The sequence below is a fragment of the Ochotona princeps genome, chromosome 29 (assembly GCF_030435755.1).
Source record: "Ochotona princeps isolate mOchPri1 chromosome 29, mOchPri1.hap1, whole genome shotgun sequence".
In the NCBI taxonomy this organism is placed as follows: domain Eukaryota; kingdom Metazoa; phylum Chordata; class Mammalia; order Lagomorpha; family Ochotonidae; genus Ochotona; species Ochotona princeps.
In genome coordinates, this window is record NC_080860.1 from 6,204,583 (window position 1) to 6,230,013 (window position 25,431).

The 25,431-nt window shown below is 58.9% G+C and overlaps 2 protein-coding genes across 2 annotated transcripts; one reads left to right on the top strand and one right to left on the bottom strand.

The window, feature by feature from the left end:
• Positions 1 to 431: 431 nt before the first annotated feature.
• On the top strand, positions 432 to 15,789 carry PLBD2 (phospholipase B domain containing 2). Its single transcript, XM_004595282.2, has 12 exons — positions 432 to 772; positions 6,128 to 6,221; positions 8,381 to 8,539; positions 9,799 to 9,899; positions 10,077 to 10,291; positions 10,749 to 10,846; positions 12,452 to 12,612; positions 13,146 to 13,241; positions 13,467 to 13,538; positions 14,024 to 14,176; positions 14,643 to 14,805; positions 15,020 to 15,789. The coding sequence occupies exons 1-12, from the start codon at positions 489 to 491 to the stop codon at positions 15,185 to 15,187; spliced, it is 1,764 nt and encodes a 587-aa protein (XP_004595339.2). The 5' UTR covers positions 432 to 488; the 3' UTR covers positions 15,188 to 15,789.
• Positions 15,790 to 18,753: 2,964 nt separating this feature from the next.
• SDS (serine dehydratase) lies at positions 18,754 to 22,368 on the bottom strand. The gene is made up of 7 exons (XM_004595281.2): positions 22,216 to 22,368; positions 21,930 to 21,969; positions 21,573 to 21,712; positions 21,384 to 21,475; positions 20,830 to 21,057; positions 19,528 to 19,652; positions 18,754 to 18,962 (listed from the first exon to the last, which is right to left on the bottom strand). Exons 1-7 carry the CDS (start codon positions 22,366 to 22,368, stop codon positions 18,754 to 18,756), a joined length of 987 nt encoding a protein of 328 aa, XP_004595338.2.
• Between the last annotated feature and the right edge of the window lie 3,063 nt (positions 22,369 to 25,431).

Sequence of the window (25,431 nt, forward strand, 5' to 3'; positions counted from 1 at the left end):
TCGCTGTATTCTTCCCTCCACACCAGATCACACATGCTCGCGCTGCTTCTGCCGGGTTCTGTCCTACGTCTAGGTGCGTGCATCACCCCCCCCCCCCACCCCGCACCTTAAATCCGCGGAGGACCAGCTGTGCTGATGGCGTCACCATGCAGCACGATGGCGTAAGACACTTAAATAATTCAGCCAAGTTATCCGTGCAAAGCAAAAAGACAGCTAAAGGTGACAAAATATCTGCAGTCCCTGGCGGCTGTGTGGGTAGTAACTGTTTCTGCAACTTTTCCTCGGGGTGGGTACACAGGGGCGCAGGGCCCTTTAAGGTGTGCCCCCCCCTTACGTTCGTCCCCACCCTCCCGCCCGAGGGCCACGCCCACCCCGGAAGCGCGCGGGTGCAGGCCCCACCCCCGGCGCGGCGGGACGCTCGGTCACGTGACCCAGGTTGCGGCTGTACGGTCACGTGACCCAGGCTGCAGCGCGCAGCTCCCGCTGTCATGGCGGCGACGAGGGATGTTTCTGCCGGCTGCCGCCTGGCCCGGGTGCTGACGCGGGCGCTGGCCCTGGTGCTGGCCCTGCCGACCGGGCTGTTCCTGAGCGGCCCTGCGGGCGCGATCCCGGTGCGGGGAGACGGCGAGGAGCGCGGCCGGCCGGCCCCGTCCGGCTCCCGCTGCCGCTCGGTGCTCGTGGATGCCGAATCGGGCCAGCTGCGCCTGGTGGACGGCCGCCATCCCGCCGCCGTGGCCTGGGCCAACCTCACCAACGCCATCCACGAGACCGGGTGAGGGTTGGCCTGCTCCCTGCTCCCTGCTCCCCGCGGGGTCCATTCTTTCACCCCGAGGCCGCAGCAGCGCCGTGGACCAGGTCCCTGGTTGGGGTGAGGGGGACAGGAGAGACAGAGGAGACCCCCTGGAGCTGCCTCCCTCCTGCCCTATCCCTTGCTCTAAGCCCTGATGACAGCATCCCTGGCCGCAGTGCCTGCCTCTGCAAGTGAGACAGCCCTCCCAGCCTTCACCCCAGCTCTGTGGCCTCTCTCTAGGCCAGTCTGAGAACAGAGGGTCTCCAACTCCACAGACACCCTGTTAGGCCTCTGCCCCTCCTTCCCTGCCCACGTCCCTGGCTGGGGAGGCTGCAGTGCCCGTCCCGTGGCAGGCCCCAGGCTGTGTTTCTTCTGCCTTCTCTACCACTCGTGTGGGTTCTGGGTGCCTTCCCCGGTACCTGTCTGATTCACCTTGCTAGTGCTGGCCTTAGGGGCATGGACTGGGCACACAGCGCAGGGCCTGAGTCCATAGGAACGGGGGCAGAGGTCTTGGGTCAGCACTGAGCTGGGGGGTGGCAGCCTGTGAGGCCTTCCCCCATCCTGGGCACATCCCTGTGTTCAGGTGACGTTGCTGTCATTACCTATCCACTGCCCCAGCAGGCAGGGCCTCCTGCCTTTCTGGCCTGAATGGATTCTCCTGGAATTAGGGAGACACCCCAATCTGATGGTACTTGGGGGATCTCACATGGAAGACGGGGGAGGGACAGCGGGGGGAAGGGACAGGTTTTCTGCCCACCGAGCTACTGGGTGGGATCAGTCTGGGAGGGCTCCCAGAGAGAGAAGGCCACAATGACTCTGGCATCTGCTGACTCACCCACTGTGGTCCCGTGTCGCTGGGGCCAGCAGGCATGACACATCTCTGAGTGCCAGCCTGGGGGTGGGGAGTGATGGAGAACCCTAGAGAGGGCAGCAGCATCCGTCCTTGGCTGTGTCCCCCTGCTGCGTGGTCCTCTGACCGCTCTGAGTCCTTTGCACAGAAGAGACCTCGAGGTAGGGGTTCACTGAGATCACAGTTTCGCCCCTGCTCCTGCCTGGCTCAGTTAGCGCAGGAGGAAGTTGGCAGCAGGGAAAGGAGCAGTTCTCCTCATCAGAAGCGGAGTTCCCATAAGTGAGTTGGGTCGCTTCCACCTTTCTGGCCCCTTGCTGTCAGGACACCCTCCTACGCAGCTCCCACTCTGCTCTGACATGTCTCCCCATGTTCCCCCCGCCCCAGGTGTGCTGGAACACGAGGATGATGGTGCAGGGAAAGCTACGCTGGGTTCTTAGAGCCCCAGCCTTGGGCTGAGGTGGAAGGCAGGCATCTGGGGTGTCCTGGCCCCTGGTCTGGAGGTGATTGTCTCATTACAGGGGCTGTGGAGGCCAGAGGTTGGCTCCCGTGAATTCCTGGAGTTGGGGATCCTCTCTTCTGTGACAGCCACAGATTTCACTAGTGGGAACCCCTCTACCTCTATTCCCTCTCCCCGCCGAATCTTACCTCTTCCAGCTGCTGTGCTGTCTGGCTTGGCACGGGCCTCTTCCTGCAGCCTGGAATTGTTTGGATTTGGTGTCCCCAGGTGACAGGTGCCCCTAGCCATGGTGTCCTGGCTCTGGCCTTGGTCCTGGGGAAAGTCCCCTCCAGCCTCCACTTTCCCCTCCAAGCTGCCTAAAGTAGGTCTCTACCAAGTTGAGACAGGAAGTGCATGGAGATGAAAGGGAATTAACACAGCAGCCCACCAGCAAACTAAAGCCCCGCTCAGGAGCAGGGATGAAAAGCCCTGGCTGGAGGACACAGGGGAGGGGCCGTCCAGCCTGGCAGCTGGGATGCCCATGGCAGAGTGCCTGGTTCAGTGCCTGGTGCTGCTCCTGGTTCCAGCTTCTTGCCCTTGGGCACTCTGAGAGGCAACAGTGAGGGTCTAAGCTGCTGGGTCCCTGCCACCCCCATGGGAGGCCTGGATGGAGTTTCTGCCTCCTGGCCTGGGCCTGATCCCATTCCAGCCGAGACAGGCATTTGGGAGAAGCACTTGGGCAGATCTGTCAAATACCAGTAATCGTAATAATGCAAGCATTTAAAATATTTATTTATTTGAAAGCTGAATCTGGGCGAAGCTGGAGTCAAGAGTCAGGAACTCTGTCTCCCATGTGAATGCAGGAGCTCAAGTCCTTGAGCGAGGACCTGTTGCTTCCCAGTTGCGTTGGCAGGGACTCGGATCTGAAGCGGAGCAGCTGGAACCAGACCCTGAGCTGCAGTAGGCGGCGCTGCGGTGGCTTAACCCAGCACACCACAACACCGGCTGCTAAGCAATTTGTCGGGTAAAGCTTTTTCATGAGAATGAGACAGGAGTAAGTACGGAGAAGGGGGCATCGCACCTGGAGCTGTGCGCTGCTGACGGGGCTGGTGACCAGGTCATGTCTTTGACCCCTGGCCCTTCCTGCTTTAGTGGCCAGGGGTTTGCAGCTAGGATGGCCTCTGCTGAGAGGCTGTCCCAGACCAAACCACAGGGTAGCTTGTCGAGTTTTCAGAAAAACAGATGCGGGAAAGGAATTTAGTGCTGCCAGCTTCCGGTTGTGGCCAAGCAAGTGCAATAAACACAGCAGAAAGCCAGTGAGTCTTTGGCCCTCTGGCCATGATCTCCTAAGAAAGTGGCAGTTTGAGGACCAGAGCAGCAAGGCTTGACCTGCCAATGAAGGGCAGGCTCCGAGAAGCGTCTCGAGCCAGAGACACCCAGGAAAGCCTTGGCCTTCTGGCCTGCAACTACAGTTCAGTGTCTCTAAGCCTTTGAGGGGCACAGTGGTGGAAGTGCAGGTCTTCCTGTTTTACAGACGGGAAAGCTGAGGCTGGGAGGGCCAGGCAGTGTGGGAGGAGTTGGATTTCAGGCTTAACAACAGAGAGATCCATCTCAGGTCCCTGCCTGGACGCTCACATTGGGGACTGTTGTCTTAATGAAGGGAGTGGTGTGCCCTCTTGGGGCTGTGGGAGGCACCTGTCTGAATGGGGCCGGGAGCTGGAAGCAATGGAGGGGTCTCAGGCTGGGCAGGGGCTGGGGACCGGGCACTCCAGCACTGTAGGCTGAGACACTTCAGCTCGGCACCTCCCCTGCCCAAGATGTTGGCTGGGGCTCAGGAAGGACGCACCTGCTGAACTGATGCCCCGTTTGTCCTCCATCCTCCGTGACGAGAGTCGGCCGCTGGTCCCTGATTTGCCGCATTGCGGTCTGGGGCAGGGAAATGGAAGTGGTCGGTTTTCACTCTCCCTTCTCCTTTCTGCTCAGCTTCGAAGAAACCACATCTCTTTCGGCATTTGTGTGTATGAGTGTGATTATAGTACAGAAGCAATGTTTCAGGGCAAAGCCTCCAGCAAGGGCGGTGTCCTGCACACTCATTAACCTGCTCATCCCAAATCCGAGGGTCGAGGGTCGAGGGTCGAGCTCCGGCTCCTCCTGCTGAGGTTCGAGACCTTGGTTTCCTGCTACCCATCTGGGATACCCGGATTCAGAGCCAGGCATCTTGCTTCAACCTGGATCAGCCCTGGCTGTTGGGGGAACGACCTGGACCTGGCGTGTATCTTACTCTCTCCCCAACCTTGCAAAAACAGCAACAATGATTAAAAAAAAAGTGTAGTCATTTTAAACTGTCAGCAAAGATGAAAGCAATTGATGGGAATTCTTTTTAGTGAGGCCAACAGGAGTTGGTTTGTTGTAGAGGGGCAGTATACAGTTGTCCAAAAAGCTCACAGGGAATTGATTTTGGTGCATTTTTTAAACCCATGCCAACTTTTTCCCTAGTAGGCATTTGCGTGATCATCTGACCCTGTTATGGTTCCGGGACTGGCAGCATCCCTCTTCCCCAGGGGCAGTTGGGGATGTGGTATCTGGGTTCCCACTCCAGCCTGCGGCTCAGACCCGCCTCCCTGCCAGGTGTGCAGGTGGCCCAGGGCCACATCAGGAGTGGAGACAGCGCCTCAGAGGAGTAGGGTCCACCTCTGCCTTTGGCTGACTGGCACCTGTCTTTCTTTTTTGCTGTTGTTTTTCGAAACTTGTATTTATTGAGTTTTAATTCTCAGAAATGCAGAGAGAGAGATCTTTCACACACTGTCACTCTGTTCTTCACCCCCAAATATCTCGAGCAAACAGCTGGGCCAGCTGAAGCCAGAAACTTGGAACTCAGTCCTGGACTCTCACAAGGGCCCAAGTGTTTGAGCTGTCACCTGCAGCCTCCCAGGGCGTGCTTCAGCAAAAGGCTGGAATGAGAAGCAGGTCAGAATGTGAATCCAGGCCCTTCTATTTAGGCTGTAGGCATCCTCACTGCCGCCCTTCTGGCACCTTGCAAGTGGACCCGCTGGTGCCAGGTCCCTGCCCCAAGCCCCATGACTTCGGACGTCAGTCACCATCCTTTGTGGACCTGGGTATGACTGAGGCCACTCTGCTGCATGTGGTGGACCTGTAGCCTTGTCTGCCCTGTGTGCTGTCAGGTGCCCAGGAGCAGTGGGCTGGCCGGGCAGCTGCTTCCCATGGCAAGGGCACAGGTGGCCTCTCCCAGGCTAACCTTCCAGCTGTCACGCTCACCCACATTCCTCCAGCCCATGTGAGGCAAGCAATGTGGCTGATGCCAGCTGAGGGCAGGGGTGGGCACTTGGTCCAAGGTGGAGGCCGTGAGGGGGTGGCAGCCTGACCGAAGTGGTCACAGAGCCCTGTGCTTTCATCTCCTGCTCTTCTGTAGACAGGGCAGTAACAGCACCCACGGGGCTGGTGCTGTAGCATGCTGGGTCAAACTGCCACCTGGGATACCAGCATGCCACATCCGAGTAACAGTCCAGCTCCCCACTGATGCAGCTGGGCAAGCAGCAGAGGATGTGCCAAGGTCTTGGGCCCCTGCCACCCAGGTGGGAGCCCTGGATGGAGTTCCTGGGTCCCGGTTTGGGCCTGGCCTGGCCTGGCTGCTCTGGGGAGAGAATGAGTGGATGGAAAGCACCTCTCTCTGTGTGTCGTTCCCTGTGTCTGAAACTCTTTTGAATGAATCCATCCGTCCATCTTCACCAGAAGATGCCAGCGCGCACCCTGCAGGCTGGCCAGGTGGCAACAGGAACAAAAGTGCCTGTGCCATCCGCCAGCGCAGGGCACGCCTGCAGGAGGTGTACCGATGGGATGAAAGGGTGGAGAGAGGGGCAGCTTTGGGGGAGGCCTGTCTAGCAGTGACAGCCAGGATTAAAAATAGACGTGCCCTTGGTCGCAGCAATTCCTCCTTTGGCAACCTAGCCCAGCACGGACACACGGACAGGCAGACAGGCGCTGGTGTGGGTTTCTAAGCACACTGACCCCGGACTTCCTGCTCTGCTTACAGGTGGGCCTTCCTGGAAGTGGGTACGAGCGGTGATTACAATGACAGCCTGCAGGCCTACGCCGCGGGCGTGGTGGAGGCCTCTGTGTCTGAGGAGGTGAGGCTGGGAGAGGAAAGCGGGCTGCCACCGTTCCCCAACCCAGGCTGTTCCTGGGGTACTCTGGGGGTTTAGATGTGCATGGGCATGCCCAGTCTGCCCCCGTCTACCAACTAGCTGGGAGGGGAAAAGCTCATGGGCGTGCTTCAAAAACTCCATGTGCACTTGATGCGTATGAAGCCACGTGTGGTATGCTCTGTTGGGAGGCCTCGTAGGAGAGTGGACACAGCTGGAAGCCTAGGGGTTACAGATGGCGTTGGTCCTCCGTCCCCTGCCTCCAATGCCCCTTCAATGGCCGCTAGCATTTCCTTAGGTCTGTTCATTCTAGTTACACTCTAGCTCACATACCATGACATCTGTGCAGTAAAATGGACTGCTGGGTTCCAGATGTTTTCATCCAGCACCAAGAGCCAGGGCCCCTTGGCAGTTGCCACGCCCCTTCTTCCTTCCCCCTGTGCCCCTGGCAGCCACCCACCTGCTCCCGGTGTCCCTGGCTTTCTCACTCTGGTCCTTTGCATGATAGGCACACACAGCATGTACCCTGTGGTGCTCTGGGGCTTGCCGCCACACACGGAGTGTTCAGTGCCGCTGCTTGCTGCCTGCTGGTGGCCGGCCACGCCGTAGTCCAGCAGCAGGTGCCGATGGAGTTGCCTCCTCTCCCATATAGCAGCTTGTTCTGCTGTATGATGTTGGCTTCCCATGCAGCACGTTTTGCTGTGATTTTAAAATCGGGCCATTTCCAGAGTCAGGCTGGATCAGAAGGGGCGAGGCTCTGCGGTGACAACCAGTGGCCATCCTGCAGGGGGAGGGGCAAGTCTTGGCCAGTTGGGCATCGTGGTAGAGCTGAACCTGCATGCCCAGGTCCCAGGGGCATCACCTCTTGGGTCAGCACCTCAGACATGACCCACAACACGGGCACCAAGTATCCAGCAGCCCCAAGGCGGGGACATCATGTCCACAGAGGGCAAGTGACCAGGGCACAGGGACAGTCGCGTGGTAGAGCTGTGCAGCCAGGGTGTGGACCCAGCTCTGTCTGACCCTGGTCTTAGCACATGCCTCTGTCACTGCCCCTCTGGCCTGTGGTCTTGTGGGAATGGTGGGCATGGCTTGTTCCTCCCTAGCAGTGTCCCTTGGCCCCAGCTCAGACAGGCCTGTGACAGGCCTTGAGGGAGTCTTGTGAAAGTTTCAGAAGGCTGCCTGGAAGAGGTTGTGTGATCATGTGTGGGGCCTTTGAGGGATGGGCAGGATGTGGCTGAGGGAGAGAATGATGGTTTAGGGGTCGCTAAGCTGTTAGGCCTGGGTGGTAGGTGGTGCCTCACGTGGGAGGCCTGGGAGTGTTCTCAGTGAGGGGAGGGGCATGGCAGGGGAGGCCTGGGCTGTGGAAATCCCCCATCCTGATAGGGGTTCCAGTCTTGGCCCTTTGCTTCCCAGGGTGAGCCTGAGGGGGTGTCACCTACCTGTACCTCAGTTTCCCTGGCTGTGATGTGGAGCAGGTGGTGTGAGTAGCATATGTGGAGGTTTGAGTGTGTAGCTCATCAGCATGAGCTGTGGTCCCCGGCCACCCCTCCTGTGCAGCACTGAGATCCACACAGCCTCCCCTCCTTCTGGGCCAGGCCTGGCGGATCTTGTCTTGGCTCATGGTCTGATGGGTTGGGCTGGCTGGCCCCGGATGGCCCCGGATGGCCCCGGATGGCCTTGGATGGCCCCATTTCCATGTCTAGGAGCTGGATGTGCCTGAATCAGGATGACACCATCCTCAGCAGGTGCATCTAGGCTCCATCGTGCAGAAACTGGCCCTGCAGCCCCCTTGCCCTGTGAGTCAGTGGGGACCCCTCCTATCATGTCCACCGCCGCATGCCCAGTACTTAGAACACAGGAGTATTCAGAACCATGTTCCCCAACTGGCGGAAGACATGGCTGGGAGGGGTCATACGGAACACTGGATCTGCACCCTGGCCTTGGCTTTGGCCACTGCTGGCTTTCAGAGGGAGACTGGAGGCACTGGACCATGAGGCAGGATAAGAGTCGATTGTGACGGCAAGGGCTTGAACTCCCATCAGGTGCCTCCACTCCCTAGGGACCTGGAAGGAGCGGGAGGGCCCTGAGCAGGGTCCTCTTGGATGGGCATGGTCCAGCCACCCTGCCCTACCTCCCCGCAGCTCATCTACATGCACTGGATGAACACGGTGGTGAATTACTGCGGCCCCTTTGAGTATGAAGTCGGCTACTGCGAGAGGCTCAAGCGGTACCTGGAGGCCAACCTGGAGTGGATGCAGGCGGAGATGGAGTTGAACCGGGGCTCCATATACTGGCACCAGGTGGGCCTGGGATTCCAGTTGCTGCCCAGGGTCTGTTATTGTCTGTCCCTCCTGACCCTCCTGCCACTCCTGCCACTTGTCCATCTGTCCAATCTCCACCTGTCTGTCCTGCCTGCCACTCGGTGGAACTCCAGCTGTCCATCCCAGGCTACTTGTGTTGCCCACTGTGCCTTCTTCTTGTCAGAACCACATGGGTAATCATTAGCCTGCTACCTTGCTTGTCTGCGTGGGTGGCCTTGATTGGTGGGTGGCGGTGAGTGCAGGTGAAAACAGCATGGGAGCGAGGGGAAGAGGAAACCACGGGGAGACACACGCTTCACTCCCTCTTCCTCTTCTTCCTTCTCTTCTCCTTTTCCAGGCCAGACCCTGCAAGTTTGGGTGCCATGGATTCTGTTTTCCTTCCCTTAGTTGAGCTGCTGATGGGCTAGCGGCTAACACAGTCCCAGCTGGCCCGTCAGACCGAAAGTCAGTCATTTCTGGATTCCCACAGAACCTGAGGGGGTCAGGACAGGAGGTCCCTGCACGTGGCTGTCTGTGCCCATCCACACAGCTGCCTAGTACAGGCCAGGTCTCCAGCAGGTCTCTCACTGACTACCTACCTTCCTCCCTACTTGCCTACTCACACTGTTGCTAGAATTAGCTCTTTTGTCCACTAATTTTTCCATCTACGCCTCTACTCATACCTCTGTCCCTCAACTGTCCATCCACCTATCCATCCACCTACTCATCCGTATACTCATCTTCTTCATCCATCTATCCATCCACTCATCCATCCACCCTTGTCCATTCATTTACCAGTCTTATACTCACCCATCCAACCCTCTGACTCATCTCCATCTACTCCTCATCCATCCATCCATCCATCCATCCTGCAGATACTAAGTGTATAGCAGCGTAGACCGAGGCCCTGTGAGGAATGTGGGGTGGTACTCCATGGTTCCAGGATATTAAGACAAAACAGTGACAATGGGAAGAAGTCAGATGCACGAGACAGTCACCAAGCTCCAATGGGGGTCATAGGCAGAGGGCCAGGACCAGCTGGGGGGCTTCCTGGAGGAAGCAGCTACTGAACTGGGTCCCTAAGTGTGGGTGACTTGAGGTCAGCATGAGGTAGAGACATAGAGTGAATTCATTAATGGAGTGGGGTGCCTGGCAGAGTAGGGGTGCAACTTAACAGGAGCCGGGGCTGGCTGGAACCTCAAGGGCATGTCTGGCCTCTCCTCTGGCTGAGGCCCTGACCTTCCTGTGTCCCTGCCTAGGTGCGGCTGACCCTCCTGCAGCTGAAAGGCCTGGAGGACAGCTACGAAGGCCGTGTGTCCTTCCCCATGGGCCGGTTCACCATCAAACCCTTGGGGTTCCTGTAAGTGGCCCCCTCCCCAGGACGCACGGGATGGGACATGGCCATGTGGCTCACGAGTCTGGCAGACCAGGCTTCCAGCCAGCTCTCTGCTGGTCAGCCACCCTGCCAGACCCTGGGCTGGGAAACACTTGAGTGACAGCTGGCACAACGACCATCCTGCACGCCTGTCCTCCTCAGCTTGCTGCAGATCTCAGGGGACCTGGAAGACCTGGAGCCAGCTCTGAACAAGACCAAGACCAAGGCTGTCCTGGGCTCGGGCTCCTGCTCTGCCCTCATCAAGCTGCTACCCGGGCAGCAGGACCTGCTGGTCGCACACAACACCTGGAACTCCTACCAGCACATGCTGCGCATCATCAAGAAGTATTGGTTCCAGTTCCGGAAGGACCCCCAAGGTAGGAGCACGAGGCTGCGTCTGTGTTCATGAGTGTGTGGGCAGACACAGGGAGGGTGGGCCACAGGCAACACCCCTGCCCACACCCAACGCATGGGGGCTACTCTGTGTTTTTTTTTTTTTTTAATTTATTTGAAAGGCAGAATGACAGAGGGAGAGGAAGAATTTTTTAATGCACTGATTCACTCCAAGTGGTACCTGGCCCTCTGCCCCAGACACCTGTCCTGCTGATTTAGGGAAACACATTTTGGAGCCGTGGCTGGTTGAGTCTGCGGATGGAGAATCTTGTGTAGCCCCAGGACCTGCTGGGTTTTGAAAGCCTTGCTTGCCAAGTGTCAGACGGGACAACGTGGCCCCTCTGAGACCTGCTTACTCTGCCTTGAGACCAACTGTGGTGGGGTGGGTGTGTGGGGATCCACCCATCTGACTGGCACCCTGGGGTCACTGTCACCCCACAGGGGACTCCCCCCTGGTGCCTGGCAACAGGGTGATCTTCTCATCCTACCCTGGCACCATCTTCTCCTGTGATGACTTCTACGTCCTGGGCAGCGGGCTGGTGAGTGACGTTCCTGCGCTGGCATCATCCCCTGGGACCCCGGGCCTGCATGATGTACCTGCTGCCGGGCACTGGAGCAGCCGGGCAGGCAGACGAGGCTGAGGTAGATGCAGCCCCCATCCACCACTGCCCACCCACCCGAGCTCATTCCTCCCGCTGTGGTGCTTGTGTAAACTGCGCATTCCCAGGCCCCACTCGGGGCCCTGCAGCCAGCACCCAGCTGTGGGACTCTGGCTGCTCAGGTCCTGGGCAGGCACCGCTTTGAGCCCTGACTTTGGGGGCCTCTTAGTTTTGTGTGGGGGAGGGAAACTGCTCTCTGTGTCCCTCCATCAACCTCCCCTTTGCCCACCGCCCCCCGGCCCCTGTGCCCTCATTCCTTCTCTGCCCGCCTCCCCTCTGGCAAGCCCCTGTAACCTGGCCAAAGTTTCTGAATAGGTGTTTACAGTGTGTTGTTTGGATGGTTTCCTTGGCCAGGGCCCAGGTTCCTTTAGAAATCTGTTCCTGGCATCCCTCTGCGAGACAGCGAACCCTGCGCTCCATCACCAGGGCGACCATGCAGGGGGCGGGAAGCATCTCCGTCAACACCCTGCACCCAGTGTCCTGCAGGAGGCTGCCCCCCCTCCTGCTTTCCCATCCCTGTTGTCTCAGCATGGACGGAAGTGTGAGAGGGCCAGGCCGGGAGTGAGGGAGCCCCTGGCTGCAGCCACGGAGGCCCGATGGCAACCCGTCACCTGGACGGGAACCAGTCAGGCCAGAACTACCCCATCCTGCTTTGTGTGTCTCATCTGGCGTTGGTGGCCCTCAGGGGTTCTCAGACTCAAGTTATTTTTGTTGTTTTTTAAAAAGAGATACTTATTTATTTGAAAGGCAGAGTTACAGAGAAAGGAGGAGAGACAAAGGAAGAAAGATCTTCCATCTGTTGGTTCACTCTTCAAATAGCCCCTATGGCCAAAGCTGGGCTTGTCTGAAGAGCCTAGAGTTTCTCCTGGGTCTGCCACATGAATGCAGAGGTCCCAGCACATGGACCAGCTAATGTTGCTCTCCCAGGTGCATCAGCAGGGAGCTGGCTCAGAAGTGGAGCACCTGGGACTTGAACCAGTGAGCATATGGGATGATGGAGTTGTGGGTGGCAGCCTAATGCACCATACCACAACGCTAACCCCGTGTGTCAACCAGTAGATATAGATGATAAAGGAAACTAATTGTATTGAAACCTGGCTGTGCGAGTATTATGTAAGTAAAATCCTATTTATGAATTTTTCAATTTTTATTTGAAAGAGAGAGAGATACAGATAGCAGATCTTCTATCTGCTGGTTCCCTCCCCAAATATCCAAAACAAAACAGGCCAAAGCCAGGGGCCTGGAACTGAACCCCAGTCTGTCATGTCCATGGTTAGGGACCTGCAGATTTGAGCCGTCATCTGTCACCTGCCACCCCTGGGTGCACATTAGCAGGAAGCTGGATCAGAGGAGGATCTAAGTCTTGTAAATGGCTGTGGAATACCCAGTGAATGATCCCTGGCTGATGGAGCGTGGCTGCCTAGCAGGGTCTCGGCCTGACAAACCTCGCCAGGCCCCCTTGCAGCGTCCCCCGGCCTTCCCCAGGTTACGCTGGAGACCACCATCGGCAACAAGAACCCCGCCCTGTGGAAGTACGTGCGGCCTGAGGGCTGTGTGCTGGAGTGGGTGCGCAATGTTGTGGCCAACCGCCTGGCCCTGGATGGGGCCAGCTGGACGGACATCTTCAAGAAGTTCAACAGTGGCACGTGAGTGGCCCTGCCCGAGAGCCAGAATGGCCTCTGTGGTACCCAGACCCTGGGGTGTCCACACCATGTGTGCTGGAACTACCCGTCCCCTCCCCCATGCAGTGTGAGAGTGTCTAAGAGGCCCTGCCCCCATTTTATGAGTGGGGAAACTGAGGCTCAGGGGAAGGGCGGGATCCCTCCCCTCCAGGCTCTCCAACACCAGGGAGGGACCTCTTGGAGGTAGGGCGGGTGGAGAGCCTGGGGCTTAGGGACTCATGTGCATTGGGTGGGCTGTCCCAGAAGGAGGACGTGGGTGGGTAACAGGGCCTGTGAACCAGAAAGGGGTCGGCTAGCAGAGGAGCTACTCTTGTACTGACGGGCTCTAGGGAGCCATGGACTGTGCTGGAACAGGCAGGCAGGGCCTTAGGGACAGCTGGTCTCACTGTGTCGGCAAGCACCTGCTGTTTAAACTGCCTGGCCAGGTGGGCTCTGGGGCGGGGGGAGGCTGGGGCAGCATCCTGGGCCCTGCACATCTCCCTCCTCGCGCATGTCAGGTACAACAACCAGTGGATGATTGTGGACTACAAGGCATTCAGCCCCGGTGCGCCCGGTCCTGGGAGCAAGGTGCTCACCATCCTGGAGCAGATCCCGTGAGTGCGCTGGGAGTAGGCCGGGTGCTCCGGGCAGAGGGGATGGCCTGAGCAAAGGCTCGGGGGCACGTGGGGGCTGTGTGGCCAGGCACAAGCTAGGTAGGTGGGGCTGGAAGGGGAAACAGTCCTTGATGGTTAGGAGTCTGAGGGGGGCTCTATACCCCGCAGCGGTGGGGACGCACAGTCCCCGCTTCTGACCATGTCCACCCCTTGTGGCGGTTGCAGGGGCATGGTGGTGGTGGCTGACAAGACCACGGAGCTCTACCAGAAGTCCTATTGGGCCAGCTATAATATCCCGTACGTGCCCTCTCTTGCCCCTGCCCGCCCCCTGGCATCTTCCTCCCCTGGGAGTAGGGTCCCTTTTATGTCATGGTTGTTTGGCTTAACTCTGCCCCCATAGCACCTCCTAGCCATGGCTCTTATGCAGGGCGATGCTGGGTGGCCAGGCACAGGGACTGACCCCTGCTGGGTTCTGGCATCCGATTCTCATACCTGGGAACTGAGGTCCTGGCTCCCATTTCACAGACGGGAATACGGAGGCCCCGGGAGGATGCCTGACTTTCCTAAGGCTCTGCATCTGATCACTCGGGAAGCCAAAGCTTGAACCCACATCTGATGGACCCTAGAGCCAAGCTTGGCTACCCCCCATCCAAGCCACCAGGGAAGGCCAGCTGTGATAATGTTAGGTGTGATCTCGTGTGGCTGCCCTCCCCCCTCCCTGGTTGTGGCTATGGCCAGGTGAGGCCAGCGGGGGTTGCGGCTGACTGTTCTTGTCCTGGCAGATCCTTTGAGAGCGTGTTCAATGCCAGCGGGCTGCAGGCACTGGTGGCCCGGTATGGGGACTGGTTCTCCTACAGCAAGAACCCCCGGGCCCAGATCTTCCAGCGCAACCAGTCATTGGTGCACGACCTGGACTCCATGATGCGGCTGATGAGGTGGGCACCCATCAGGCAGGGGTGGATGTGGTTGTGTCCTGGGCCCATGGGGGTGCTCGCAGTGTGGAAGAGGGGCTGGCACAGGGCCCATCACTGTCCTGGGTGACAGGCGAGGATGCCAAGTCTTGGGGAATGTGCTAGGAGCTGGGTTCAATGCTAGGGCAGCTGGCAGGATGGCTCTCCCCATCCCTGGGGAACACCCGTAAACTCAAGTGCCTGCCCTGATGTGGGGATGTCACCCTGGTCACTGGAGAAACGCCACCAGGGGACAACCAGGTGCCTCTGCCAGCTCGGAGAGGGGGCTTGGAGGCCGGCCCCAAGGAGGGGGCCCAGGCCTGGCGTGAACAGGGAATGCGCAGTGGCTCAGGGAGCAACAGCTGGGCCAGGTGGAGGGCACAGGTGGTGCCAGCCCCTCCCTGACTCCTCCTTCCCAGTGTCACAGCTATGGCTGCCCTTCTCCGGCCAGGTACAATGACTACCTGCACGACCCCTTGTCCTGGTGTGAAGCCTGTGTCCCCCAGCCCAACGGTGAGAACGCCATCTCAGCCCGCTCAGACCTCAACCCTGCCAACGGCTCCTACCCTTTCCAGGCCCTGCGGCAGCGCGCCCATGGAGGCATCGACGTAAAGGTGCCGCCCCGCCCTCGGGTGCTGTGGGTGGGACAGGGAGCGGGGAGGTGGAAGACCAAGTCCAAGCAGTCGTCTGGTCAGAAGTGGGCCATGGCTGGGGTCAAGGTTAAGGTGATATCTGGGTCGGGATCGGAGCCAGCATTGTTCTCTGGGGCCCACAACGGCGTCAGAGTCCAGGTCGTGGCTCAGTAGCCTGCTCCACCCTATCCCTCAGGTGACCAGCATGTCACTGGCCAAGGCGCTGAGCCTGCTGGCAGCCAGCGGCCCCACGTGGGACCAGGTGCCCCCGTTCCGGTGGAGCACCTCGCCGTTCCGTGACAAGCTGCACATGGGCCACCCAGATCTCTGGACGTTCCTGCCCATTGAAGTCCTGTGGGACTGAGGCCCACCTCCAACCTCCTGTTGGGAACCGTTCCCTGCCATGCTCGCTCCCGATGGGGGTCTCAGATGGCTGGGCTGGCCTCCTTGTCAGGGTGGTCTCCTCCCAGGAGGGACACAGGCCTGCTGGCTGCAGAAGTGGCTCACCGACTCCCTCGCTGCCTGTCTGCCTCTCACCTCTGGGACCCCAACTTCATGCTGCTGTTCCCTCCTAAGGGGGAGGCCGGGTCCTGAAGGCACCCGTGTCATCCCAGGGGTGAGCTGGTGAGGTCTCTGTCCCTGGCCTGGCTCCCGGCCTTGGGGTGGCACTGCCGGCTGCCATGGCTCCTTTGGGGCCCCTGTGACTCAGCGGTACGCTCACCTCCCTTTCTTGGCAGTTTCCTTGAGCATGGAAACTTGAAAGCAACCAAAAACCAAAGCTCCTGGCCCCTCATGGCTGGAGGGTCCCGCGTGCCCACCACACTCTCGGGCAGGCAAGAATGGCAGCCCTGCTGCTGCCCCCGCCCCTCCCCAGCCTGGACCTGCCCCGGCCTGAGTGCAGGGCCCACACTTCCCCTGGATGTGGAACCAAACACAGGCTGTGCTGCATTAAACGGGAGAGGCCGAGACCGTGTTGGGCTTCTTGGGCAGCAGGGAAGGCTGGGCGCGCCTCTGTTCTCGGGTGAGACCATCCTGTCCAGTCAGCTGTCCTGATGTCCATTCACTTGTCTGCCAGCCCCATGCATTGTCTGGACAGCTGTCCGGTCACCTAGCCCCGCATCTCCATCAGTTCCTCCAGCAAGCCACCTCGCTCACACCTGTCTGCTTATTGATCAGCCAGCCACGTGACTGTTTACCCACCACCCACCCATCATCTCTCCATCCATCACCCATCTGTTATCTATCATCCATCAATCATTGTCCATCCTTTCATCCATATGTCGTCCATCTTCCCATCGTCTCTCCACCTACCAGTCCAGCTAGTCCTCTAGATGCTTCTGGAGCATCTGTTAGGCTCTAGATTCACGTTTAGGCCCCACCCAGCACCAAGACCCTCCTAAGTCCTTCCATGGGGTACAGTGCATAGCAGGCTCCCCAGTCTGATCTCACACAGAGCCCACCTTGGAGACAAGTCTGTCCCATTGCTGTTGTGCTCTGGTTCCACCTGCTACTAGCCTGTTAGATCCTTGGTGACCCCGGGTGTAAAATGGGTTGGTGCTGTGAGCACTGCCTTGGTGGCCATGGCACAGCCCACGTGGGGCCTCGCTGTGCCCTCACTCGCCATTGGCAGATGCGCAGGGAGGGTCTGGGGATACCTTGTGGCAGAAGAGGAAGACCGTGCTCTTCGGAAGTCTACAGGGGAGAGGTCCTGAGCAGAGTGACCCCAGGGAGAGGCTGGCCGAGCTTCCTGCAGGCTGCACGGTCCCCTCGCTTGGGCAGGGACAACTTGTGGGTTTCATTTGTATTAACTTCTTATTTAAAAGGCACAGAGGTGGGTAAGGTTTCTGTCTGCTGTTTCACTCCCCAAATGTCTACACAGGCAGGACTGGCGCAGGGGGCAGGGACCTAAATATTGGAGCGATCACTGCTGCCTCCCGGGGTACTCATCCGCCGGAAGTAGAGCTGGGACTGCAGTACGAGTGGGGACGTCACGGCAGCATCTTAACCGCCTGCCACCCCAGTGCTGTGCTGCAGGCTGGGTCCTCCTGTGTGGTCTGAATGTGAGGATGCAGGCGTAGGACGAGAAGGGGTACACTCCGCAGAGCCTGGACAACTCGGGGACCCCGCCTCCCCATCTCCTCGCACAGGTCTTGGCAGATTGAACCTTCACAGTCATTCCTAAGGTCGAAGCTTCTGTGAGACCCCATGGACAGATCAACAAGTAGAGGCGCTCTAACCTACGCCCCGGAAGGACACTGGCCCACCTTCTGCTTTTCAGGAGGTGGAGCTGATCAGGAAGCCAGGCCAACTCTGCAGTGAGTGTGGGGGTGTCCGTCACACCTCCCAGCGAAGGCAGGACCCGTTCTTATCTGGGCAGCCTGGCTTGGTTCCTGCACATCAGGGTGAATTTCCCACAGTCCTCAGCTGAAAAATGGCAGCTGACGGTACACCTGTAGTTTCTACTCACTTCCGTAAGACAAGGGTCTGGCCAGCTGGTCAACCCCAGCCCTCCGTGCCCCTGCCGCGTCCTCGCCCCTCTTGGGGGTTGTATGCCTGTCTCTGGAAGGAGCCCTATGTGTGGGTGCTGATTTAGTTGTGCCTTATCCCCTAAGAAAAGTGCTGGATCAGAAGCTCCAGTTTGATCTCCTGTCTCCAGGTTCATAAAGTACATGGAGGGTGGGCGATGTGCTGCCAACCCATGGAGGAAGCCTGCGTTCCTTGTGGGAGTGCTGCTCTGTGTCCCAGTTGCTCCACTTCCTATCCAGCTCCCTGCTAATGCACCTGAGAGGCAGTGGGAAATGGCCCCCGCGCCAAAATCCCCACTGCCTATGTGAGAGACCCGGGAGGAGCTCCTGGCTCCTGGTTTCAGCCTGGCCCGGCCCTGGACGTTGTGCGCATTTGGGGAGTGAACCAGCAGATGGAAGATCTTTCCTCAGTCACTCTGCCTCTCAAATAAACAAATAACAACAGGAAAGCAAAGTGTGCAGCTGTGCTGGCTGGAAGGTGGGCTTCAGGTGGGTCCCCTGCCTCCCGGGCTGCACATCAGGGCAGCGGCTGGCAGTGTGACGCAGAGCTGAGTGATTCTTGCACTGTACTTTGAACTCTGCCCTATAGGCTGCCGTAGGCGGCAAGGGGACCTGCTTGCATGATTGGAGAGGGGAAAGGGACTCCCCCACCCCGCCCTGAGTCAGCCCCTCACTGCTCTTTTGTGGTTTTCTGGTGTGAAACTTGAGCAGCAAGAGAGGGTGTCTGGTCTCAAGCAGAGCTGCAGGACAGCATTGGGGTCAAGTGCACACCCTCCTTGCGGGCGTGTTCAGGGCCAGCTTACACACCCTGTGCTGGGACCCTACGACGTCTGCGCCCTGCTGGCTCTGTCCTCAGCACCCTCCCTTCCCCTGCTTCCTGAGATACAGAAACACCCCTCCCCCCATGTTGGGGCACCAGGGTTCCCAAGGGTCGGGGTGGGGGTGGGGGGAGCTGAGAGCAGGCAGCGCGATACAAAAACACAGAAGCCCTTTGCTTCATAAATACACATTTTCTCTTATCAGTGAAAAAGTTGGCACATTAGAAAAACAAGTACCCGGGAGTAGAAGGAGGGCAGACTGCCCTTGGAGGCAGGCCAAACTGTTTGTTCCATCTGGGACTGGTTCAAGGGCACACCTGTTCCTCCTGCTATGTCGCTGCCCCCCACTCTAGGGTCCTGGAGTGCTCCTTGAAGGGTGGCTGTCACCCTACCAGGGGAGACCACAGAGTCGCAAGGGGTTCAGGTCACACCTGGGCTCGGACACAGCAGACTCCTGGTCCACAGTCCACCTGCTGCACAGGCCCAGGCGCATGACTGAGCTCAAGAATATATACAACAAGGCGCTGGGCACAACCCGCCGCCGCGGGCTCTCGGGGGGCCTCTGGAGAGGTGCCTGGGAAGAGTCCTCACTCTGGCAGCTCACTCTTCATGCCCAGCTGGGCCTTGAGGGCCTGCAGGTGGGCCAGGCTGATGTTGCTGCCACCACAGACGACCACCACGAGGGAGGCTAGCGGGGTCTGCAGCTTGCCCTGGCCCTGCAGCTTCTTCACCACGCGGCTGTAGACAGCAGCCAGTGCCGCCCCGCAGGCCGGCTCCACCAGGATCTTCTCATCATCTGTAGAGAAGGGGTGTGCTGAGGGTGTGCCATGCCATTGGCAGAGCTGGGGCTCAGGGAGCCAGTCAGCTCACAGCCTAGCCCCAGGCTGGTACCACTCCAGAACTGCCAATCCTCACTCTGAACTGGGCCCTTCCCACCTAAGCCGAGGGCCTGGGGCTCATCCCAACTGGACGGGCTGTGTGTTGAGAGGGCCAAGTTAGCTGCTCTTCCCGCCCCACCCCTCCCCCGCTAGCCCTGTCCTAGCCTGAATCCAGAGTCTGACCTAGTTACAGACTCAGCTCCGAGCCATATGCTTTCCTTTTTCACTGTGGCCGCCAGGAAGCTCACGGTCAACATTTTCACACTCAGTTATTCTCTGCTGTCATGGTCACAAGGCCCAATCTTCCCTCTGTGACTTTGTCTTTTCTCTTTATTTATTTATTTTTTCTATGCTGCACTGTCTTCTGTTAATGGGATGGTCTGAGTCAGAAAGTGGGGACAGGACTGGGAAGTGAGTTTGGAATAAATGGAGTCCCTAGGTACCCCGCGGGGACAGCCACTGTGTTCTTGCCTGGACACGTACCTACAAACTTCTCAATGGCAGCCACTGCTTCCTGGTCCGTGATGACCTCGGAGAAGATGGGGTGCTCCCAGGAGAGCTTCAGGGCCTGAGCCCCCACCATCTTCACCCCCAGGGCCTTGGCAACACTGGGAGAAGTGAAGCCAAAGAATCAGGCAGGCAAGAGAGTGGGAAGGCAGGGGGAGGGCGGGGCCCGAGCTGGGCGGGGCCTGAGCTGGGCGGGGCCTGAGCTGGGCGGGGCTCACAGGTGCAGACTGGGACTCAGGGCACCCAGGTGTGTGCTGTCCATCACTGCAGCGGCCACTGCCCGGGGGATCCTTGCTGGGCCCTGTTGGGGCTCCAGGCAACAGCTTCATGCTGCTCTACCCGTCCCTTCGTGCTCAGGGTGGCTGGCAGCCGCCTCCTCCAGGGAGTCCTCCAGGAGGACTGCTCAGCCCCTGGACCCTGCTGGAAACTCCCAAACAGGCTCTGCTCGACCTCCCTGTAACACCAAGCACAGTGAGCACTGCCTGAGAATATGTGGAGCACCATTTGTTCAGGGCAGCCTTGGCTGTTTCTGCTCATCTTGATATGTCAAAGGGGAAACTGAGGCCCAGAGCAGGCAGTCACCTGCCCTAGGTCCCCTGCCAGGGGTGGGCAGGATGCCTGGTGCTGCACACATGGCCCCTGGAGTAAAGATGTTTCCCAGCCTCCCTTGCTGCTAGGTGTGGTCGCATGACCGAGTTATGGCCAATAGGAGGTGAGTGGAAGTACTGTGTCTGTCTTCCAAGATGGAGCTGAGCCTTGTCTTTACCTCCTTCTTCCTGCCACAGATGGACAGCAGATGTGATGGTTGGTACCCAGGCAGCCATTTTGTAGTATGAGGCCACATGTGAAAGATGGTGAGGCAACAAACTCAAGGACCATGGGTCCCTTGGCTTCACGGAGTTGCCCCACCCAAGCTTTAGGTTTGTTTTATGGACGCAAGAAAGTTCAGTCTTTGTGGGCCCCAAGGCTCATCCTAGAAAGAGACTGGAGCTTGACTGTAAAGTCCTGGGGGCCAGGACTCCCTCAAAGACCTGCTGGTATCTTGCATGTTTAGGGGTAAACTCCTGGGGTGTGAGGACCACTGCCCCAATACCCCCAGAAATGATTCATGGTGGAGCTTCTGCAGGAGGAAGCTGCTGCCAACGTTGGCCCAGCCCTGCCCTCCCTAGTGTATGACTCGGCACTAAAGCCTCAAGTTTCTCATCCATAAAATGGGGCTGGCATCTTGGTCTCCTTCCTGGCCAGCACAGAGTGGACTCCCTGACCCCAGCTGCTCACCTGGTGATCTCCGGCAGGGAGACGAGCCGGCCCGCTGAGGTGGCGGCATGGAAGCTGTGGGCCCCTCTGGTCTCCATGGCGATGATGGGCACATCGCCCCAGCCCACCTCCTGCAGGCCCTGGACCACTCCGCACAGCAGGCCCCCGCCTCCCACCGACAGAGCGATGGCCCCGGGCTTGGCTCCCAGAGTTTCCTTCAGCTCCTTCACGAGGGAGGCGTGGCCTTCCCTGGAGGGTGGGATGGGGAAGGGGCCAGGTCAGGGGCGGCGCTCCCTGGGGGTGCCAGCTTAGGGCAGCTGCCTCTGACAGCATCAGAGGATGGCCCCTAAGAGCAGCCCCCAGCCAGAGGCTTGGCTGGATGAAAATCTTTCCCAGCTCCCTCCTGTGAGGGTAGAAACTGCAGGGTGTGTGTGTGTGTGCGTGCACCTGCTGGGGTGTGCATCTTCCCACATGTACATGTGGGGCTGTATATACCGAAGTGTACAGCTGCCATGGGAGGCTTGGGAGGGGAGGTGTCTGCCACCCCAAAGCAGATGACCTTGAACTCCACCTACCAGATGAGGGGGTGATCAAAAGGTGGGATGTAGACCCAGCCCGGGTTGTTCTTCGCCAAGGCTTTGGCCAGCTCAAAGGCCTCGTCCAGCATCTGCAGGGTCATAGGGGAGGGACACAGCGGGGTGAGGTTTCAGGGTTCCCAGACACTGCCGCGAGCCCCGGCCCTGGTCAGGCAAGCAGTCACTCACCTCACCCACCACCTTGACCATGGCGCCCTCATTCTTGAGCCGCTCGATGGTGAGGGCAGGAGTGGTACTCGGCACGACAATCGTGGCAGGGATGCCCAACCTCCTGGCAGCATAGGCAGTGGCCATGCCCGCGTTGCCTGCTGCGTGGGGAGGGCAGAGGGTATGTCCGTGGGGAGGGCTGGGGGAGGGGCCAGCTGGACCTGCCCTCCCCTAATGGCCCACCCTGTCATGTCAGGGGGTCCCTTTGCTCCCCACCCCCAGGATTCCAAATTGGTGCTTGCTGCCAAAGCTCATTGCTGGGGACACTGGGGGGAAAGGGGTCCCAGCATGTGCAGCACTTGGGAGCGGGACACTTACCAGAAGAGCAGACAAAATGCTCGCAGCCTTGCTCGGCCCACTGCAGAGGCAGGAGGGGAAGGATCAGGCACCAGCCCACCCCGTGGCCCCCGAGGACACCCCTGCATGCATGTGGCATGGGACTATGCTGGGCCTAGACAGCCAGGATCCCGAGTCGGGATAAGGGGAAGGGATCAGGTCTGTAAGAAAGATCTGAGGCTGAGAATCCCTGAGCAGAGGTGCCCTGAGCTGCCAGCCCGAGGGAACAGGACTGCCCCCCGCAGAGGCCAGTGACCCCATCCTGTACCGTTTTGCAGAGGTGCCCGATACCCCTGATCTTAAAGGAGCCTGAGGGCTGGGCGCTGTCCATCTTGAGGTAGACTCTGGTGCCGGCCACTTTGGACATGGCCATGCTCTCCCTGACAGGGGTCTTCATGTGCAGGGTCTCTCCTGGGGTCATTATTCCTGGGAGGAAAGGAGGAAGCCCAGGGGGTCAAGGGAGCTGGCCCTGCTTAAGGACCATCCTGGTGGTAAAGAAAGGTGACGGAGCCCCATGGAGGGCTGGGCTGCATCCCCCTGGGTCTCCTGTGGGCCATGGACATCCATCTGTAAATGCAGCCGAGGGCCCAACTCCCACATCTCTCCTTGAACCTGGGCTCACACTTTTAGGGAAACCCAAGGCAAAGGCAGATGAGCCACAAGTGGCTGGATGCAGAGGTGGGGGCAGGTCGGCAGGTGCACTCATTAAGTTGCTGCTTGGGCCACCTCGCCGGGTGCCTGGTCCTCGCTCCCATGCCTTGGAAGCAGCTTGCCACCAATGTGCACTCTGCGAGGCAGCAGGGGTCAGCTCGAGGACATTGGTCTCTGACACCCAGGTGGGAGACCCAGGTGGAGCTCCTGGTTCCTGGCTTCAGATCCCTTGGGCCAAGGGCTGTTGCAGGCACCAGGGGAGTGAGCCGGTGGGTGGAATGCTGTCTGCCTCTCTCATAAAGACTTTTTTTTCTTTAAAAAAAAAAAAAAGGGAGATGCTGTCGGCTTACTTAACCCATTGTGAGCCTTCAGAACCTTTTGTCCTCATGACAACCCTGGGAAGAAGAATCTATTCATGTTTCCCTTTTACAGGCGAGGAAACTGAGGCACAGGCCCCCTCAGTCCGGCTTCTGAGCCTGAAATCAGATGCACTGTGGCCCTTCTCCCACCCCCCTGGTGCCTGAGAGTGGGACCACTTACCCAGCAAGGCGACCAGCCAGTCAGCTGGACAGAGTGAGGAAGGGACGTTGCCGGGCGGCTGGACAGAGTGGACGGCTGGACAGAGAGAGGGAGGGAGGGAGGGAATCACTGGGCAGCTGGAGGGAAGGCGGGTGGACTGCTCTGAACTGTCCCGGGGCTCCAGTTCCAGCCTTTATGCCTCAGGGCAGCCAATGGGGCTGCAGGACCAGCCACGCCCCCATTGTGTCCCACCTCCTATGGGAGCTGCGCTGTCCTGCCTGCCTCTCCCCCTTTTCGGTGTGGGTGACATGAGACGCCACAATGCACGTGAGGATCACCCAGTCTGCACTTGGTCCGCAGCAGGTACCCAGGAAACAACAGCAACAGTCGTCACAACAGCGATGATGACATCAGATGCCCCACAGGCCTGGAGGCATGGGGCACCTGGAAGGGGAGGCTGGGGTGCAGGGGTTGCTGCCGGCTCAGGTTCTTTCAGGTAGTAAGAGGCAGAAATAGAAGCTGACCTTGGAGCCCAGGCCTTCACATCTTCAACATGCAGTCCCATCATGGCCTTGAAGTGCCCTTGTCACCTTCATGTGACTCGGCATAAAAGGGCAAGTGGGTAAGACTCAGGGATCCCAGGGTTCCCATCTGGGTTCTGTCTTTGGGTAGTTGTGTGGCCCTGGATAAGTTGGTTTTCTTCTTAGAGTCTCAGTTTGCCCATCTGTGAATGGGCGTGATAATGATGCTTCCCTCCTAGGCTTCTAGACAGGAGAGTGTGTGTATGTGAGGGGCGTGGAGTGCCACCATGACCACCACCAGCCTGGCACAGGGCTAAGAGGCCTTGCATCTGAAAAGGCAGATGCCACGTACCATGCACTCATGCCCTGTGTGCAAGCGCTGTCTGTATACAGGGATGCCCCCCGCCACACGCAGCCCCCTCAACAAAGCTCTCCTGCAGGGCTTCCAGGATGCAAATACCAATGAGGCAGAGGGCAGCTGGAACACGGCCATCTTCTCCGTGGTTGGACAAGCTGTACTTATCCTGCTCCGCCCTCTTACATACCCTGGCATTCCCACACATGGCAGGAGTGTGCTGACGACAGGGTTGACAAAATGGGGGCAGCGTGGGCACGGGGAGGCTCCTATGGGGGTGAGCCCCCTCGCCTGCCTGAGCGTATGCAGCAGGCACTCACTGCCAGGGCACCTGCTGGTGCCAACTTCCATGCCACGTGTATGCCCTGGGTGGAGGGTGTGTCAGACCAGCAGGTGACAGGCACACCTAGGGGTCCCAGATGGATGCTTGGAGTGCTCTGGCTCTCCTGTAGTGGGGCAGGAAATCAGGGAGAGGGGGAGCTGCTCGCTGGCTGGCTGTGTAGTGGGGCATCCCAGACACCCCCAGGAAGGGGTGCCACCGGATGGCGGAGGGTGGAGTTTGGAACTGTCCACCGTAGCGGCAGGTGGGCTGTGCCTGCAGAGCTCTGTCTGTCCTTCCATCTGTTGTGAACTGACAAACTGCAAAGAGAGAAAAGCCACCTCCAGGCAGGCTTGAGAACCAAGGAGAAGGGTCATGCAGGTGCCAGCGTCTTGGGCACCTGCCTGGGCGGCACAGCGTTTATGGGCTAACCAGACCGAACCAGTATTCACGTGCCATGCAGTCCGCCCGTTCACAGAGCATGGCATTCACAATGCTTCCACCACCCCCAGTAGAATGTACCCTACAGCAGCCCTCCCCTGCCCTCCTCCCCAAGTCCCTGGTGCTCATCCACTTGGCACTGGCTGTCTCAGATCTGCCCCGTTCTTCAGCTATTGCTCCGTACGGGATCACACAGCAGGTGGACTTTGGGGTAGATTCTCCAAGTACTGTTTCTGAGGTTCCTCTGTGGGGGTAACGTGAACCAGATCGCTTACTCCTTTTGCTTTGTGAGGGTTGTTTACTGGAAAGCCAGGGTTGGAACTCCACCTGGGCCTCCCATGCACAGCAGGGGACTTGGGGCCTTTTCTGTTGTTTCCCTAGGTGCGTTAGCAGGAACCCGGGTCAGAAGCAGAGCAGGTCGGAACAGACATTCCAATATGGGATGTTGGCATTGCAAGTGGCAGCACAATGTGCTGAACCACAGCGCTAGCCCTCCCTGCCCTTGTACGGTCGGGGCCTGAACATCCAAATTGAGATCCCACTTTGGTGTCTGCCCGTTGTGCGGCCTTGGACGGGACTCTTCACGTAGGTGTGCTTTGGTTTCTCCCACTAATAGTGGTCACTGTCGGCTAGATGTTCGAATAATTGTGTTATTTAAATGCTATTCAAAATGTCCAG

What these genes read in the sequence shown, in the direction of transcription:
- PLBD2 (XM_004595282.2), top strand. Translation starts at nt 489, where the DNA reads ATGGCGGCGACGAGGGATGTTTCTGCCGGCTGCCGCCTGGCCCGGGTG. An exon ending in TCCATGATGCGGCTGATGAG is followed by an intron (nt 14,177 to 14,642) that starts GTGGGCACCCAT and finishes TTCTCCGGCCAG; the next exon opens with GTACAATGACTACCTGCACG. An exon ending in ATGGAGGCATCGACGTAAAG is followed by an intron (nt 14,806 to 15,019) that starts GTGCCGCCCCGC and finishes CCTATCCCTCAG; the next exon opens with GTGACCAGCATGTCACTGGC.
- SDS (XM_004595281.2), bottom strand. Translation starts at nt 22,368, where the DNA reads ATGACCCCAGGAGAGACCCTGCACATGAAGACCCCTGTCAGGGAGAGC. An exon ending in TTTGATCACCCCCTCATCTG is followed by an intron (nt 21,058 to 21,383) that starts GTAGGTGGAGTT and finishes CCCACCCTCCAG; the next exon opens with GGAAGGCCACGCCTCCCTCG. An exon ending in TCCCTGCCGGAGATCACCAG is followed by an intron (nt 19,653 to 20,829) that starts GTGAGCAGCTGG and finishes CACTTCTCCCAG; the next exon opens with TGTTGCCAAGGCCCTGGGGG.